General features: G+C 46.9%; 1 protein-coding gene across 1 annotated transcript; it reads left to right on the top strand.

Annotated features, from left to right (window-relative positions):
• The first annotated feature begins 7,694 nt into the window (after window positions 1-7,694).
• LOC121970985 (alpha-1,3-arabinosyltransferase XAT3-like) lies at window positions 7,695-9,822 on the top strand. Its single transcript, XM_042522024.1, has 3 exons — window positions 7,695-8,158; window positions 8,246-8,308; window positions 8,405-9,822. Exons 1-3 carry the CDS (start codon window positions 8,023-8,025, stop codon window positions 9,643-9,645), a joined length of 1,440 nt encoding a protein of 479 aa, XP_042377958.1. The 5' UTR covers window positions 7,695-8,022; the 3' UTR covers window positions 9,646-9,822.
• The last annotated feature ends 9,729 nt before the right edge of the window (window positions 9,823-19,551 follow it).

The raw sequence follows: 19,551 nt of genomic DNA, 5'->3' as shown, positions 1-19,551 counted from the left end.
GAAGGATGAAGCATCCGAGAGACCGTGGACAAGGCAGCGAGGACAAGGGCCGAGGGAAGCAATTTTGAGACATACGTGAAGGATGACATTGGGGACGAGCCGCAGGCTTGAATGCATCCGAGGGACGAGAGCCAAAGAAAGTATGCTTGAAGGTTCTATCAGAGCTGAAAAGGAAGCGTTAAAAGAGTTGTAAGGGTGAGGGTACGAGTGCACGAGAGATTGTACTCGGAGTAAAAGCATAAATTTTAGGGGTGATTGTAGCAGTACTGTAGCGTTACTGTAGCAGTACTGTAGCAGTCGACTGCATGTTTTAGCAGTCGACTGGTGTAGTCGACTGGTAAATGACCGTTGGTGCTGGAAAGTAGCCGTTGGCTACCTCTAACGGTAACACCAGTCGACTGATGGTTTTGCTAGTCGACTGGTGCCGAGATGAGTTGATATGATGATCAACTCTCTCCTCTTATTTAAGGGAAGCTTTGGGGCTTGAAGGAGGTTACTCATGCTTGTTGAATAACTCCTTGTCATTGCCCAAAGCTTCCAAGCCTACTCTCTTCCTCCTAAACCTAAGTTCATCATTGTAAAGAGGAAGACATCCTTTGTGAGAGGTTTGCTCCACCGAGAAGGAGAAAGCTCTAGCCGGAGATTACCGGGGATTGATCCACCGAAGGATCAAGGGCTCGTCCACCTCAAGGACACGCCGTGGAGTAGGAGCAAGCAATCTCCGAACCACGTTACATCGAGATTGTTAGCGATTTGGTATTCTTTCTTTATTGTTTTCATTAGTTAGTTGTATTTCCGCGCGTGCACTAATCTTTTGTAGAGAAGAAAAGAAGTTGGGGTGACCTAGCTATCCAACCCCCCTTCTAGCCGGTCGTCCGATCCCCTACAAGCACCCCATCCGGATGAAACTAGTCCGGGCACCCGGACCAACTCTAAGGCCAAGGGTTTGGGCGCTCGGACCACTCTTTTTCAGTTTCTTCTTTCCTATAAAAAAGAGTTAGTCCAGACAACCAAAATATGTTTATCCTGCAAAACAAAGTTAGCACAATACAATAATATAGTAGTAGTAATTAGATCATATCTCCCCGAGATCAGGATCTAATTAAGGTCTCAGCTTAGGTTTTCCAAATGAACCTAAGCTGGACTGGCGTCTATTGTTCCCTCAACTTGGAATGCGCCCTCATTGAATCTCTTTTCCAATTGGTTACCTTGTACTTACCAACTATAGTTGCTTGACTTACTTTTGATCTATCATGTCTTCCAGCTAGTTGTTAGGTCCCGCGGACCTAACTGAACTTGGACTTCGTCCAGTTGTCAGGTCCCACGGACCCAATCAGATTTCCCGCCAGATATTGTATCACTCCTTGACCTATATAGACTTCACACTAGCTATCGGGTCTTGCAGACCTAGCTGGATTTCAACTTGGTGTCAGGTCCTCCAAATCCATCAACTCCTACACACATGGTAAAACAATTAGATCACAAACACTTTAACTTCAATTCACTTGTCATTCATCAAAACATGAGTTAGATCATTAGTGTAAATTGCACGAATAAGTCATTCTAAAACGGTTGGACTCTGATACCACTTATTACAATCGGGTGGATTAGGTAGAGGGGGTGAATATCCTGCAAATAAAAATTTTTAACTTCTCTTACTAATTGCTTTGTAAGGACACACAAATCAACAATAAAAGAAATGCATAAAAGAAAGTAAAGACTCGAGAGATCTCTTTGGTTACAATATGATAATTATTAATCCAAGACAATTAGAAGCACTATGAGTCTCCTTTTTTGACAAGGGTTGGAGATGAAGTAACCCCTTACACAAATTCAAGGCTCAAGCACTTAAAATGAAGTTACAGAGTTTAGAGATTAAGACAAAGTGTGTTCTATTTATAGCTAGCTTGAGGGCACAACTTATAACCCACTACTCAAAAGTGACCATTATTGATGTGGCACTAGAGCTATCAGTAGGGATGATCATGGGGTAGATTGAAACTCAGACCCTTAACAAACTCGTCTCAGCGAGGTGGGTTTAAATCTGCCTAAACGAGTCTCAGGCGGGTTCGGGGGCGGGTCCCAGGTTTAACCGGACCTGCCTCGTATAGTATTTTTAATTAATTATTAATTAAATAAGATTTATAATTAATTTTTAATTGAATCAAAATTGATAGATTTTAATTTGTGATAATATTTTTTTTACAAAATATTATTAATATAAATGTTGAAAATAAAATTAATGTTTAATTAGTTTTTAAAATTTTTTATTTTGTATTTAAAAAATTAAAAAATAAATATGGTGGGTCTAGTGAGTCTAACCCGAACTTGCCCCACCGGGTTCGCTGGGCGGGGCGGGTTCCGGGTTTGGCCAAACCCACCCTAACACAGACCCGTTGCCATCCCTGGCTGTCAGACTAAACAACCCGTGGCGGGGCAGGTCGGCCCATGGCTGGTCAGCCATTTGGTGTGACGAGGTGGACCGACTCGTCATCTTGGCGGGTTGAAAAATTCTCAATTCAACCCAATCAAAGGTGGGTTGCAGGTTAGACGGACCAACATGTGGACCCATTAAAATTTTTTAAATTTTTTTAAAAAAAGTTTAATATCTTCAACGTTTACTTCAGAAAGATTCTATCAATCAAATATATCTAGAAATAAATATTTTAAATATAAATAGATACAAATAAGTAAACATATTTGATAAAAACTACTGCTTTTGTTTTAAAATTATAAAAAAGAAAAATAATAAATTGATATAAAATTAACTTAGCTTACATGTGTCTCTCAATCTGTAGGCCAATCCTAACCCATCATGGGTCGACTTGCATGGGTTGTGAGCCAAGGCAGGTTGGGCCACAATGGACTTGGGTTGTTAAAATTTCAACCTAATCCACTTAAATTATTTGACAGGGTGAGCAAAACCAACGGGTGAACCCAATCTAAATTGACGGCTCTACGTGACACATTGGGGACGCCTCCAGTGAGTTAGGGTGCCTCCAATGAATTGACTCTTATCCTCTTTGTAATGGTGCTTTGGTTGATTTGGTGGCATCGGAAGCGCCTCGGTTCATCGAAGGTGTTTCAATTGTCCTGAGCTGGACTTCACACCTTATCTCCATGGCAACAACTCTAACTTTTTGGAGGTTCCTCGAGTAGTCAGGTCGCCTCCAATCCCATAGCCGACAATGACTCTAGTCTACATGTGAGGCACCTCAGTTACATCTAAGGTGCTTTGGACCTTCCGAGTTCAGATCATCAGGGTACCTCCATTCAATCAGAGGCACCTCTAATGGTCATGAGTTGATCATTTTCTAATTTCGCTCGCTTAAGGAATGCTCTATTTATTAAAGTTGAGCTCATCTGAATCTAATTTTAATTTCATCCTTGAACAGACTTTCTTCCATTTTTTGTCTCTCAAATATGTCTCACGCACCCTTCTTATTCTATTAATGTATTCTTCTGTAACTCTTTATCCTTTAAATGCATCAAACATGTTGACTTTTTTCTCATACAATCTTTTTTATTTAATATATGTTCTGCCTAACTTTTTATATTTCTTAAGTGTTTATAAATCTGGACATAATAACTTAACTCGATTATTAATATCAAAATTACTCTAGGATACATAATGGTAACTCTCGCAAATATTTTTTAGATTATATAATATTAAAGTAGACCGATAAGCAGATAAGTCTCATTCCGATTATAATTTTAATTCATACTATTTTAACTTTGACAAATATCTATAAGATTATAGAATATTAAAGTCTATCGATAAATGTGATTTCGATTGTAATTTTAATTTAGATTATTGTAACTCAGATAAATATTTTTAAAATAATAGAATATTTTCTAAGATTATGGCGCGCATAGCAGTGCCGGCGGCACACCATCTGGGGAAGGCGCCATCTGCCATGCAAACGCTATCGGATAACTGTTAGAAAAAAAAATAATAATTTCAGTCCATTTCATTGATTATTTATGATGAATCTAATCCCATAAAAATACACATAATGATTAACTTAGAAATCCAATATGTTATAACTAGGATTCGAACTATAAATATTTAAGAGACAATTTAGATATTTTATCATGGTACCATGGCTTCGGGACAGGCTAATTGTTAGAAGTTCAGTATGCAGATTGAACATCAGTATATTAAAATATATTTTTATATTAATTTATCAAAATTATTTAAATTTAATTAAAATATTTGAATTCAATTAAAATTAAGCTACATGAAAATAACTACAGTTGCTTAGGGCATTGCAGTAGTTAACCTTTTACAAGACTTATGTTCCGTTGTATAATTGTTGATGCGGTGATAAGGATCCATCAAGTAGTGCAGGTCAAGAATGGAGATTGTAGATGATGTGGAGGTATGTTATAGCTATCGATCAGGTATGAAATGTTCGATCGACAAGTGACTTGTTCGAGCAGAATATTTGTATAACCAAGAGCACTACGGTAAGAATATCAGATGTTCATCACGAAATGGTGGAACGCTAAGGTGATCAGAGCACTGGTCCGGTTGGATCCCTTTCATATATCTTAATATCCCTTTGAGAGATAATGCCGCTGACAATGAGGCATAGCCAATAGACGGATTGTACGACGGAAGCTTCTACTGTCTTGTCAGATATTTACATGTCTTGTTAAGGTACGACGATGTCAGAGTAATTTCTGAAATGTCTTTTCATAGGAGAATTTAAAGAATGTGCCCACACCTTGAGGCGTGTGCACGTTGCCTACTGGGATGCTATATAAAGGGAGGTCCATGTACCGACGGAGGTACGCATTATTTACTATTCATGCTTCTGCTTGCTATTGCTCAGCTTCCTTCCATTTTTCCGATGGCCGACTTGAATGACGGAGGACCAACGCCGAGGACTCCTTCCCTTGCCCGACACTGACGTTTAGTATATTGCAAAGCGGAGCGGATTCTATAAGCGGTCAACCTAGAAATCACATCTCCAGCAAGTCTTCTTCACGATTTTCGGACATGATCAATTGTCATATCAAAAGTTTAAAACTTTACTCATTTTTAAAACCTTTCTTCACTATCATAAACCTTTTCAATAACATTTTTACAAAGAGACAGAATATCCAAGTTGTTATTCAAAAATTCACGATTCGATCCCTAACTATGACAAATTTATAAGATTTTTTTCTTCAAATAGGGCGTGCAATCAAAGGATGCTGGACTTCTAGGTCATCCATCGTGAGCGCTTCCCGATTTATTCTGTTAACTAGTGGAAAATTTTCGTGGGGCCAGCCGATCACCCCGTTAAAAGTTTTTTTTTTCCAAATAGGACACACAGCCAAATGATACTGAGTTTTGGACTGCCCACCATGAGCATTTTTCAATTTATCCTGATGATCGATGAAAAAATTTCATAGGATCAAGATCAATCATCCAAGGATTAGACAATAAAGCTAATTGAATTTATCAATTTGTTTTCAATAAATTTTTTTATAACCCCACTATCCATTTAGTTATTTTTATTTATCTTTATTTATAATATTAATTAATATTTTAATTTAATATTTATAATTATATTAGTATTTTAAAATTTGTATATTTATTTATTAAAAATAATAATTCTATATAAATAAACAAATATTTAACAAACATATAAATAAATAAAAAATTAAAAAAAACATTAAATAGGGTCGCTGACCCTTACTGTCTACTACCCTCACGCGTGCGTCAAGAGGGAGAGTTTAAACTCATTTTTGTAACTTTTTTAAATGTATAAATCAGGTTTAAGATTTTAGCTTCCATTTATAGAAAAAATGATAAACCCTACATGTATAATGAGGGTGGAGTTTATAATGATCTCACTGTAGATGTCCTTAAAACAATTATAATAACAACTTCTATATGACTCAAGTGAGGGAGCTCACTCAAGTGAGGGAGCTCTTTGTTAGCTTGGAACGGATCAATGGAGGCGTTGGGATGAACGTATTTATCTTTTGTCATCACAAGTAAGGGAACTCTTCCAGCGCATGAAGTGTTGCCATCGAATTTCGACAAAGTCAAAGTAAATATTTTCTTTACGTGCTAATCACTATTCTAAAAATTAATTGTCACCCATGATTTACCTTCTCATATTAATTTTAAAATGAATTTATGAAGATATTAGGAAGTACATATTCATCATTTGCCATTGTAACTCCTCCTATAACTTATTTATTTATGGCAAGAAGCAGCATTCTGTTTCGAAGCCGCTCCTTGCCTTTGTTTTTTCAATTTTTTTAAGTTTACTTTATTTTTTAAATATAAAAATATGGACCATAAAGAAATTGATAAAAGATTTTATTGCGGACAGGTATATGAGATTTTTTATTTTTCGAAGTGATACTAAAGACATGTTTGATTAAGTGACTATACATAGTCAAAATTAATTTATCACATAATCACATAATCAAAATCATAAAAAATAAAATATAATTTTAATATTATTTAATTGATTATAGAAAAATCTAATTTAACATTTACTAATTTATCTTCATACATCCTTCGTTCTTTATTTATTCCTCACTTGATAACAGAGGCATAGGGGACTCATTTTAGGGTAAAAATAACTCTTTCGTGTGAGAAAGTGAGGGATCGATGGAATTACCATGGCTGAGAATGAAACCTCAAGGCTCAGCTGCGAAGGCTTTGAGGTTCAGATTCAACACTTAGACTTCTCTGTCGGGGACCAAAATGGTCGAAGAACCTCCAGATTATAGAACGAAAAGGGAAGTATGATGTTAGGGCGAGAAATGGCAGATTGCGACCATGCAAGCTGAAATCAAATGGCGTGCATGTCGCCGGTGCCGGTGGAATCCTTTTTGGCCCCTGCAGCGTGAAGGAAATTAAAACCGCATGCATGTTGCGGTCGAGGAGCAAGGAGGGCGACGCGCCGGTGCCGGTGGAATCTTTTTTTGTCCCTGTAGCGCGAAGGAAAACGACGTGCATGCTGCGGGCGGTCAGGGAGCTAGAAATGGCAGATTGCGACAATGCAAGCTGAGATCAAACGGGCATGCATGCCACCGGTGCCGGTGGAATCCTTTTTGGCCCCTAAAACGCTCATACCCTTAAACATCTTTACCAGCATTTTTACCGATAACTACGAGAGTGTTGTACGGTTTGACAGTTTATTGAGCTTCTACTTAGTCGACTCCATCACTCGTCGACTTCAGATATCCAATTTGCTCCGTCTATCGACTTTGCTTGATTCATTGACTTGCCATTTTTGCCCGACATGCTCATCCCATTTGACTCGCTCAATTCATTCAATTCGTCCAACCCCAATGGACACAATAGCCCACTAATCTCGCAATGCTCTGACTTGGTTAAACTATTACTAATTCCCACTACACTCTCGTGCAAACCCTAGAATTATTGGTGGGATGTGTCCTTCATAGTTCTTTGGAGGTTGACGATCTACCACGACAACTACATCTCTAAGCATAAAGAAGCTCCACACCTCTGATCGATTGCTAGCTTTGCTCCTGATTCCGCGGTGAAGAAGCTCAGCAGTTGCTTGCAGTAGTGAGTGTATCAGACAATAAAGAACAATAAAGCGTTGCGTTCCTATCACTGAGCGATGGATTTACACCTTCAGACTGCAACACATTTTGCATTTGCTCAAACTGTGCCTTCAAGCTGTAGCAACCACTAGTTCATCACCTGCTCAGATAATGACGAGTTTTGGTTGCTCAAATGGAGCTGCCAATCTGCCTGCCCACCTACCCAATCGTTTAGTTTAAGGAAGACAATTACTGTGGTGATTCAGACAGTGATAGAACAACAACATTGTAATATCCTTGAAGGTAAAGTAGCTATGGATGGAGTAAATGTATAGTTTACAATCATTCCGAAGAGACCATCTATCAGCTCTTCTAGGGTTAGATTCCACTGGTCCAGTCATGTTTTTGGAAATTCTTGTGTCGCCTTCGGGAACATCGCTATATCTAAGCGAAGAATCTGATCAGAAGAGGAGCCATGACTGATCCAGGAGAACAAGGATGAAGTCTGCAAGGAATCCTTCACTTTCACGGATTGAGGCAAGGAGGGCAGGCAACGTGCTCATCGTTGCCATCGTGATCATGCCTCTCTGCATCCTCTCCCTCATCAAGGCTCGATACTGCGCAGCTCCGTTTGGTTCGTGTTCTCTGTTCATCTTTCTTTCAGCTAGCAATTTAAGGAATTTATGTTCTGAAGAGAATACTGTTCTTGCTGTTCTTGCAGCAAAGCCACAGGCTTTGGCAGGAGCAGAAACGATTTCGAAGAGTGAGGAGGCTGCGATAACAGGTAATTTGAACGATTTTGAAGCAAAGATCGAATTTTTAAGAAGAGGCGAAGATTTTGAAGCTAAATCTGGAACAAAACCCTACCTGTTCTGTGCAGAGGATGAAGATGAAGAAGAGACCACTGCAATAGCTCGAGAAATTGTTGCAGAGAAAGCTGCGATCGTCTCGCAGGAGCCAATTTGCTCAAGAACAAGCAATAGATCCGTTGTTTGCGAAGCGGAAGGAGATGTGAGATTGCAAGGAAGGTTGCAGACCGTCTTCCTGCCCCCTTCCTTGACGGAGAGAGAATGGAAAAGCAAGCCTTACTGCAGAAAACAGAATAACTCTGCGACCATGAAGCACATCAAGGAGTGGACTTTGAAGCCGTTCCCCGGCGGTGGACCGCCGCCGGAATGCACGGTCAACCACAGCGTCCCGGCGCTGGTGTTCTCGCTCGGCGGGTTCACCGGAAACCACTTCCACGACTTCACCGACGTGCTCGTCCCCCTTTTCATCTCCGCCTACCGATTCCGCGGTGAGGTTCAGTTCGTGGTCGCCGACAACCAGGACTGGTGGGTGACCAAGTTCGCCCTGATTTTTAGGCAGCTCTCCGATTACGAGATCATCGACGCGGACATCGAAGAGGAAGGAGCGGTTCATTGCTTCCCGCGGGTGATCTTGGGGCTGAGCTACCACACGGTGTTCGGCATTGACCCGGCGAGGACGCCGACGGGGTACTCGATGGTGGATTTCAAGGCGATGCTGAGGAAGGCGTACGGCCTGGAGCGGTCGGCGGCGGCGGCGGCGGCGGCGGACGACCGGCGGAAGCCGCGGCTGCTGATCATCGCGCGGAACAAAACTAGGGTTTTCCTGAACATGCAGGGGATGAGGGATATGGCGGCGCGGCTAGGGTTCGACGTGCGGGTGGCGGAGCCGCACAAGGGCACCAACGTGAGCGACTTCGCGCGGCTGGTGAACTCCGCCGACGTGATGATGGGCGTCCACGGCGCCGGACTCGCCAACATGGTGTTCCTCCCCGACGGCGCCGTGATGATCCAGGTAGTGCCGTTCGGGGGGCTGGACTGGCTCGCGAGGGAGACTTTCGGGGACCCGGCGCCGGCGATGAGGATCGAGTACTTGGAGTACTACATCGAAGCGGACGAGAGCACGATCGGGGAGGAGTACCGGGCGGATGATCCGGTGATCAAGGACCGCTACGGCGTGCACAAGAGGGGGTGGAACGAGATCAGCCGGATCTACTTGGAGAACCAGAACGTCCGACCGCACCTCGGCCGGCTGAGGAACACTCTGTTGGAGGCGCTCAAGCGCCTCCCCAATGGCCGCCATGCCAGAGGTTGACCAAGTCATCGATTAATTTATAGTTTTTTTTTGTTTTTTGGGATTGATCGTAAAATTGATCGGTACGTTTGACTTTTGGCTTTTCTGTACGAAAAACAAATCTATATTGTCAAGTTTGTGGATGAACTTTTCTTGTTCAACTATCACCAAGAAATTGATCCAAACAAAATTCTCATCGCCTCTGTTCCAACTGTTCATCGTAGGGTCGATCATCAAATCCTCGTCGGCGGCGTAGCGACGGCCACCGATTTCATCCTGCTCATCACGCTAGGTCCCGCTTCCGGGCGGCGGGCGCACGGGTTCACCTTCGGCGACTGTTGCTCTGCGGCGACCACGCGGACAGTCTCCGGCATTGTGTCACTCTTCCGGCGTCCTCTCATTCTAAACTTCGACCAAAAATAACATAACTGAACAAAGATAACGTAACTGACATGGAATAACATAACTGAACAAAGAAAACGTAACTGACATGGGGAGTATGAGAGTCCACGTGTATTAGCCTATTAGGAAGCATTAGGAAGGTCAATAGATGTAGTCAAATTCAAGCGGGATCGTTCCTAATCTGTTGGTCCGAAACGAGAAGCTTTATTATGCTCGTCAGTTTACTCGAGACGATATTCTCCACTAATTTGATCATCGTCTCAGCGTCACTGACTCAGCACCATTGGCTTAGTCCGTTCGGCTCCATTGATCGGACATCCTATTCCTTTCTATTTGACCCTGTCGATCGGACACTACTCATTCCCACTTGACCTTGTCGATCGGACACTCTGATTATTCTTGCTTAGTCCGTCAATTTATCTTGATAATATATGCGTTGTAGATAATCCCATATCTCCTTAGCTGTACTGAAGGAACGTAAATTTTTCATCATATGAGGTTCAACAGAATCTAAAATCCAAGAGATGATTCGAGCATCCTTCGTCTTCCATTAACTAAGTTTTGTACGTTCTTTAGAAGCAGGAGTACACCCGTCAATATGATTCCAAAGCTCTTCCCTTTCAGAAACATTCTGAACTGAAATTCTCAAGTTGCATAATTCTTTTCTATGAATTTGATAGCCAAAGTCTTTGTAGATATTCTTCCAAGAAAATTCTTAGCAGACATTATTCTAAACAAAATAAAATCTCAAAGTCAAAGTTGTTGATTAGAAATTAATCAACACAAAAAAAAATTATAACAAACCAGAAAACTTTTTTAATACAGAAGCAAAAAGAAACTCATAGAGATTCGAAGATTCAATTATGAATTTTAGAAGCTTACTTTGATACCATGACAAAACTTGATAAAATGATTTTGTGCCTCTTTTTTTGACGATCTCTTTTTTAAATAAGAATTACAGTACAACCTATTTTAAACAAAAAATTATTTACAATTGATCCGGCGGTAAAAAGCCGGAACCCCACAAGGAGTCAACGCTGAGGGGAGGTCAAAGGGTCCAGTGGCTCACCCGAAAGGGGCGAGCCGACCGGACTCGGAAAAAAGGGAAATCTGATAGTAAAAAGACACCCTGGTAGGGACCAGGGTTCCGACGCTCAAATGAAGCAGTGCACAATGACCGAGCGGAAGGAAGCACCCCCCGGACGGCGCAAATAATCAGGGCCGTCCGGACGACTTTCACCGCGTCCGGACTTTCACCGCCCGCTCGGTGGGCCGGGCTCCCCAGACAGGTGGTGGGTAAAAGATGGGAACATTTTCTGACAGCCGTCAAGTCGTATGGCTATGCCATACGACTAGCCTGACAACGGGGGTCCTGCCGTCCCATCAAAGAACATTCTCTCACTGTAGCAGTATGGGATCAGGTAAGCTCTCTGACAAGTGCATACCGTGGTATGGGTTGCTGACACGTACGCATCTCGATGGGCGTGCATCAATTCTTTCTCCGTCCTATATAAAGAGGCTATTACTTCGCCAAAGGTACGCATGATACAGATTTGGCAGCCACTTTCTCCATAGCCTACCTGACTTGAGCGTCGGAGGACCGTCGCCGGGAACCCCTCCCGGCCCGGTTTGTTGCAGGTTCGCCGGAGCACTCGAAGATCCAGCAGAGAGCGCCACGTGCCCAGCGTCCGCTGACTCTTGGTTCGGACAGGATCAAATTGGCGCCGTCTGTGGGAACGCTCCTGCATCCGAGCAGAGACAATGGACGAGGCTGGACGACAGCACACGGTGACGCTTTCAAGGGAGGAACTCGACGCTCTGGTCGAGATAAGGGCCGCCAAACTCGTGGAGCAAAAACAAAAAGCATCCGTCGAGCGGGCGGAGCAGCAAGCAACATCTGCGTCAGGTGGCCGAGCGGAAGCACCTCCAGCCACCGTCGCATTCCATCGGGCCTTATTTCGCACCCCTGGAGCCACGCCGACCCGAAGAGATATAGGATCTTCCTCAGATGAAATGCCAAGGCGGGATGACAGGAAGGGGAAAGCTCCCCGAGCGGACTCCTCCCCCGAGCAGATCAATCGCCAATTCTCGGAGGCTATACTACGGGACCCTCTGCCCAAGCACTACGTGCCTCCGACAATCGGCGAGTACAATGGAACAACGGACCCGGATGATCATCTGGGTAAGTTTGATAACACAGCCACGCTCCATCAATACACCGATGGAGTGAAGTGCCGAGTCTTTCTTACCACTTTCTCGGGATCTGCTCAACGGTGGTTCCGGAGGTTGCCGGACGGATCCATCACGAGCTTCAAGGAATTCCGAACGGCCTTCCTCCACCACTTCGCCAGTAGTCGGCGTTATCAAAAGACAAGTGTCAGCTTGTTCGCCATCAAGCAAGAGCCGAGAGAATCGCTTCGAGCTTACATTCAGCGGTTCAACCAAGTGGCGATGGACATCCCAACGGCCACCTCGGAGACGATGATGAACGCCTTCACGCAAGGCCTAGCGGATGGAGACTTCTTCCGGTCGCTCATCCGAAAGCCGCCCCGAGATTATGATCACATGCTACATCGAGCCAACGAATATATAAATGTGGAAGAAGCGCAAGCCGCTCGGAAAAAGGAAGCTCCTGCCGAGCGGGCACATACTCACGCCGAGCGGAAACAGCAAGCCGCTCAGCAGCCGCCCAGAGGACCGAGGGCCGATGCAATCCGACCCCCCCATGCCAGATCTCACGTACAAGAGGTGGCTGCCGCTCGGCCCAAGCCAAAGAGGAGGTGGACCCCTATGTTCTGCACCTTCCACCAGACGGATACACACAACACGAGGGATTGCCGAAGCATTCCCTTGTTGTCCAATCCCGTTCCCAGGAAAGCCGAACGACGGTCTCCTCCCATCGACAGGAGACATAGGACTCATGAAGCTGACCGGACCCACATCGAGAGGCGACATCAGCAGACACCCGATCGGCACCGATCTCCGAGGCAGGAGAATCGCCGGGCGTCCAGAGAACGGTCACGACCGTCTGCTCGGGAGGAGGAAAACCGGAACAATACTTCCCGGGGCGAGATCAACGTTATTGCCGGCGGACCGACCGGAGGAGACTCCAATCGAGCCAGAAAGGCGGGCGTCCGACAGCTGCAGATCCACGCGGTCGGCTGTAGTCAAGAACGGGCAAGTGGACCGGAAATCACTTTCGGACCCGGGGACTTAGAAGGAGTAGAAGTGCCCCACGACGACGCGCTGCTCGTTAAAGCGGTAATAGCAAATTACACCATTCACCGCATATTTGTTGACACAGGGAGCTCGGTCAACATCATATTCAAGAAGGCGTTCGACCAGCTGCAAATTGATCGAGCCGAGCTGCTGCCCATGACGACCCCGCTCTACGGGTTTACGGGCAACGAAGTTCAGCCGGTCGGACAAATCCGGCTGGCCACCTCGCTGGGAGAAGAGCCGCTCAGGAGGACCAGGACAATCAACTTCGTGGTGGTCGACTCTCCATCATCCTACAACGTCATTTTGGGACGACCGGCGAATTCCGAGCGGTTGTCTCAACCTTCCACCAAAAGATAAAGTTCCCAGTGGAAGACAAAGTAGGAGAAGTGCGGGGAGATCAGCTAGCAGCTCGGCGCTGCTATATAGAGATGATCCGAGCGGAGGCCTGTTCCGCCCGGAAGGCACCCCGAATCGAGGTACACGCCATAACTGAGAAACCTCCTGCTTTAATTTATGATGAAAAGGAGGAAGTCCAGATCCATCCAACCCGATCGGAGGCCACGACTTTTATCGCCTCTGATCTGGGGAAAGAACAGAAGGAGAAGCTGATCCAGTGCCTCCAACGAAATTATGATGTCTTCGTCTGGTCGACACATGAGTTACCTGGAATTTCGCCGAGCCTGGCGCAGCATGAATTGCATGTCCGACCGGACGCTCGGCCGGTGAAGCAGAGAAAAAGGGATTTCAGCGCCGAGCAGAATACTATTATCCGGGCAGAAGTAGAAAAACTTCTGAAGGCCGGCCACATACGCGAGGTGCAGTTCCCAAGCTGGCTGGCCAACGTAGTCTTGGTCTCCAAGCCGGGCGGCAAGTGGAGGGTCTGCATCGACTTTCGAGACTTAAACAAAGCATGCCCCAAGGATTTTTATCCTCTGCCCCGGATAGATCAGCTGGTGGACTCTACGGCCGGCTGCGAATTAATTTGCATGCTTGACGCCTACCAAGGATATCATCAAGTCCCGCTCGCCCGGGAAGATCAAGAAAAAGTAAGCTTCGTAACGGCCGACGGCACATATTGCTACAATGTGATGCCGTTCGGATTGAAGAATGCCGGGGCCACCTATCAACGCTTGATGAACAAAGTGTTCAAGGAGCAGATCGGGCGGAATCTGGAAGTTTATGTGGACGACATTCTTATCAAATCCGTCCAAGCGGCCGATCTTTTCAAGGATATGGAAGAAACCTTCCGCACACTGCGCAAATATGGAGTCAAGCTAAATTCCCAGAAGTGCTTGTTCGGAGCTAAAGGAGGGCGTTTCTTGGGGTACATAGTGACCGAGCGGGGAATCGAAGCAAATCCCAGCAAGGTAAAAGCACTGCAAGACATGCCGCCCCCAAGAAATACAAGAGAAGTGCAAAGGTTGACCGGTCGGATAATTGCTTTATCCAGATTCATCTCCAGAACCGCCGATCGGAGCCTGCCATTCTTCAAAATCCTGCACAAGGCTACTAAGTTCCAGTGGGATGAAGAGTGTGACCGAGCATTTGAAGAATTGAAGACATATCTAAATTCTCTGCCTGTGCTGGCCAAGCCGATCGGGGGTGAGTCACTGTATATGTATCTGTCGTCAACTGAGCATGCTGTAGGCTCAGCACTTGTGAGGGCGAGCGGCGAAGAGCAGCCGGTGTATTTTCTAAGCCACATTTTAAAAGATGCTGAATTTCGTTACACTGGGCTCGAGAAGTTGGCTTTAGCTTTGGTTTTAGCCGCTCGGCGCCTTCGACCGTATTTCTTGGCTCACACCATCATTGTCCGGACGAACAGTCCACTCGGAAGAGTGCTGTTGAATCCAGAAGCGTCCGGACGGCTTATCAAGTGGACGACAGAATTAAGTGAATTTGACATCCAATATCAGCCCCGCTCGGCGATTAAAGCCCAATCTTTGGCTGATTTTGTGACCGAAGTGCAAAGACCAGAGCCGGAAGCTATGTGGAGAATATATGTGGATGGATCCTCCACTCGGCTCGGAAGTGGGATCGGAATATTACTACTCTCACCTCAGGAAGAAAAGATGCACCTATCCGTCAGGCTAGACTACAAAGCTACTAACAATGAAGCAGAGTATGAGGCCCTCATAGCCGGATTGCAGGCAGCACGGCATGTGGGAGCCGGTCGGGTGGCACTCTATTCTGATTCACAGTTGGCCGCTCAGCAACTTTCCGGCACCTTTGAAATCAACAGTGTTCGGCTCAAACTCTACGCTGAGGCTTTTGAAAAACTCAAAGCTGCTTTCCGAGAGGTGCTTATTCAGAAGATTCCCCGAACGGAGAACCAGGAGGCCGATGAGTTAGCCAAACTCGCGAGCTCAATAACGCCGGTCGCCGTTCAGCAACCAATTGAAAAAACGCTGCTGGTGGCGCATGTCGACCGGATGCAAGGCCTCGCGTTTTCAAATGACTGGAGGACACCTATTATAGAATTCCTCCGTTCGGGCACCACACCATCAGATGAATATGCAGCCCGGCTCCTCAGAAGAAGAGCCGGTCGGTTTACACTAATCGGAGATCAACTTTACAAGAAAGCTTTCTCGCGCCCTTTGCTGAAATGTGTAAGCTCGGAGGACTCAGCTTACATCCTCCAGGAAGTACATCAAGGATCATGCGGAGGTCATCCGGGCGGACGCTCGTTGGCCAAGAAGATTCTCTTGGCCGGATACTTTTGGCCAACTTTACAAACAGATGCCGCTCGGACAGTATCTACATGCCTTTCGTGCCAGAAGTATCACAACTTCTCCCACCGACCGGCAGAGGAGATGAAGGCATCAACCATCTCATGTCCGTTCGATCAATGGGGAATGGATATTGTGGGTCCATTTCCGATGGCGACCGGGCAGAGAAAGTTTTTACTAGTGGCAGTAGACTATTTCTCCAAGTGGGTGGAGGCCGAGCCGTTGGCAAAGATCACTGAACAAATGGTTAAAAAATTCATCTGGCAACACATCATTTGTCGGTTCGGCATCCCTCGCCGACTAGTGTCCGACAACGGACGGCAGTTCATAGGGAAGATGTTAGAGGATTGGTGCAAAAGCTACGGCATTGAGCAACATTTCACGTCCGTGGCCTATCCTCAGAGCAACGGTCAAGCTGAAGTCGCCAACCGGGAAATTCTTCGTATTTTGCGCGCTCGGCTCGACCATATGGGAGGAAGTTGGCCGGATGAAGTGCCGAGCGTCTTGTGGGCCATCCGAACGACGCCAAAAGAAGGGACAGGAGTCACACCGTTCCATTTGGTATATGGCGGTGAGGCTGTCATTCCGGTCGAAGTCGGCATTGAGTCAGCCCGGATCCAGAGCTATGGTGATGGCAATGCCGAACGAAGAAACATGGAGCTGGACTTGGTAGAAGAGGAGAGGGCAAAGGCGTCCGTTCGGCTGATGGCATACCGTCAGCGGATGAGGCAAAACTACAACCGGCGCGTCATTCCCAGATCGTTCCAGGTCGGCGATCTTGTCTGGAAGAAAGTGAAGCCGGTCGGCGATGTCGGCAAGCTTGAAGCTCCATGGGCAGGTCCCTTCAAAGTCATCGAAAAGCTCCGCTCGGGCGCGTATTATTTGGAAGACGAGGACGGTAGGCAGCTAGGTAGACCGTGGAGCGCGAACCACCTCCAACCTTATCGGTCGGGGTGAAAGGTGTATCACTGTAAATCACCCTGTGTACTTCATTTTTCGACTAAATACTTGAAATGCAGAGATGAAAAGTCAAAAGAGCGAATATAAGGCATTATCATCGTGACCCGAAGGCCCCCGAGCCGATCGGCCGGGAGGTTTATGTCCGAACCGGGAGCTCGAACTCGAAGACCCCGAGCTGTTCAGCCGGGCTGCATACTAGTGTGGCAGGAAGGAAACCAAAACCCTACGCTGATCAGGATGATAGAGGGAGATTATTGCCTGGAGCGAAGGCCTGAGCCGTTTGGCTAGGTACATTTTAGCCGAGACTACCTCGGATGATTATATACAAGCCAAGCGCTCGACGACGAAGGCCGCGCCGTTCGGCCGGGTGTGCAGTCTCACTGGACGCGCCGACGAGCTCCGTCGTTAAAAATCGAGAGCCGCGCCGACCGGCTATAAAAACCGCGCCGTCGAGCTCCGACGATAAATATCGAGAGACGAGCCGGCGTCGTTAATGGCGGACGAGCTCCGTCGTTAAAATCGAGAGCCGTGCCGACCAAAACCGCGCCGTCGAGCTCCGATGATAAATATCGAGAGACGAGGCGTCTTTAAATAATCCGAGCGGACGCGCCGACGAGCTCCGTCGTTAAAATCAAGAGCCGCGCCGATAAAATCCGCGCCCTCGAGCTCCGACGATAAATATCGAGAGACGAGCCGTCTTTAAATAATCCGGCGGACGACGAGCTCCGTTAAAATCAAGAGCCGCGATCGGCTATAAAACCGCGCCGAGCTCCGACGATAAATATCGAGAGACGAGCGGCGTCTTTAAATAATCCGAGCGGCGCGACGAGCTCCGTCGTTAAAATCAAGAGACGGTCCGGCATCCATGCCTCGAGCTCCGACGATAAATATCGAGAGACGAGCGTCTTTAAATAATCCGAGCGGACGCGCCGACGAGCTCCGTTAAAATCGAGAGCCGCACCGACCGGAAAACCGCCGAGCTCCGACGATAAATATCGAGACGAGGCGTCTTTAAATAATCCGAGCGGACGCGCCGACGATCCCCGTGCCGAGCCGACCGGCTATAAAAACCGCGCCGTCTATAAACGCCTGAGCTGGAAGTCTTGCGAAAATCCAGCGAAAACCCCTTTGGAGACGAGGATTTCTAGCTAAAATAGAAGCTAAAATAGAGAGGAACAGAAGATTATCTAATATGCAAGTCAAAAAAGTCATTACATAAGCCGGGCCGAACGGCGGGAATTCAAAAAAGCCTACAAAAACGCTCTTCACACATCAAAATCAAAAAGAGCGTCGGGAATGGCATCCATCACGCTCGCTAAGTCCTGGGGGGGGATGGTCAGCTCGGCAGACAGGTGACCTTTGGTCTTCAAGTAGCCCACCGCCGCCTTGATTGCCTCCTCGAACGTGAGGGATATCTTGTCGGTAAACTTCTCTCCGAAGCCTTCCGAGCGGAGGAACGCCTTCCTCACTTCCTCCGAGCGGGCCGACTCTCCCTCTTGATATTCCTTGAGCGCGGCATGGGCAGCGTCGCTAGCGGCTTGGAGATCCTTCAAGTCTCCATCGAATCTTTGGAGATCAGCCGAGCGGTTCTCTTTTTCGGTGGCCAGCAGAGCATCCAGGTCCTTAATGCGTTGCTCCAGCCCCCGGATCTCCACCTTCATGTGGTCCATATCATTGATGGCCTGTTGCTTCCGAGTGGTCGCCGTCTGGATCTCCTTGTCTCGTTGTTTAATCATTGTTTCAAGCCGAACGACCTTGCTCGCCAGATCGGCAGCCTTTTCCGCTCAGCTTCTAGTGATTTTTTGGCCTTCTCCAGAGCGGCCGTCGACTGCCTGGCGTCCCCAGCTGTTTTTTGTTTCTTCAGTTCCTCCTCCAGCTCGGCCAATCGATCGCTAATGGCGATCTGCTCCACCCAGTTCTGCTAGCAAACACGAGCAGGTTAAAAACTTCAAATAGGAGAGAAAAGAAGGGAAGGGGCCATACCCCGGTAGCTGATTGAAGGTTGCTGTCGCCGAGCTGCCCGGGAGTCAATTTGGCTATACGACTCCGAGCATCTATCCAAGCTTGTGCGAGAGGACCCGTCAGGGTGATCATCTGCTCGGGAAATACCGGCCGATCGGCGGCAGCCATGTACGCCTCCGAAGGGAGGCGCAGGACGGTTTTAAGTAGATTCTGGCCGCTCGGCCCGCTCTGAGATGGCCCACCAGCAGAAGAGGAGGGTAGCTCGCCTAAACGCTTGAGACGTCGTCGAGTCCTCGAAGGGCTGGACGGCGGAACTTCCGAGCTGGCCCTCGGAGAATCCTGAGGGGTAGGGGTACTCTCGACGGAAACTGTTCCGGATAGCACCAGCGCACCTACACCCTGCTCAGGTTGTGGCTCATCAAGTGTAGAGGCAGGTGCGGATTCCGGTCGCCGGCGTTTCCGAGTGCGCAGCGGCGCATCATCGGCCGAACGGGCCTCCACTTCAGCTTCACTTCCATGTTCTATATTGCCCGTGGCCTCATCAGGAGGGGCAGGGGCGTCCGGGGCTTCTGAGACCGTTGGCGTCCCCTCACCTTCTTCGCCAGCCGGGTCAGCCGGAGCCAGGCCCCGTTCGGCGGCCTCCTTGCTCGTC

This window comes from Zingiber officinale, chromosome 4A (assembly GCF_018446385.1).
Source record: "Zingiber officinale cultivar Zhangliang chromosome 4A, Zo_v1.1, whole genome shotgun sequence".
Taxonomy (NCBI): domain Eukaryota; kingdom Viridiplantae; phylum Streptophyta; class Magnoliopsida; order Zingiberales; family Zingiberaceae; genus Zingiber; species Zingiber officinale.
This window is presented reverse-complemented; position numbering and strand designations above follow the sequence as displayed.

Bases quoted from the DNA above. Each gene is read 5' to 3' on its own strand.
- LOC121970985 (XM_042522024.1), top strand. From the start codon at position 8,023: ATGAAGTCTGCAAGGAATCCTTCACTTTCACGGATTGAGGCAAGGAGG. The intron at 8,159-8,245 runs GTTCGTGTTCTC...CTGTTCTTGCAG, and splicing joins ATACTGCGCAGCTCCGTTTG to CAAAGCCACAGGCTTTGGCA. The intron at 8,309-8,404 runs GTAATTTGAACG...TGTTCTGTGCAG, and splicing joins TGAGGAGGCTGCGATAACAG to AGGATGAAGATGAAGAAGAG.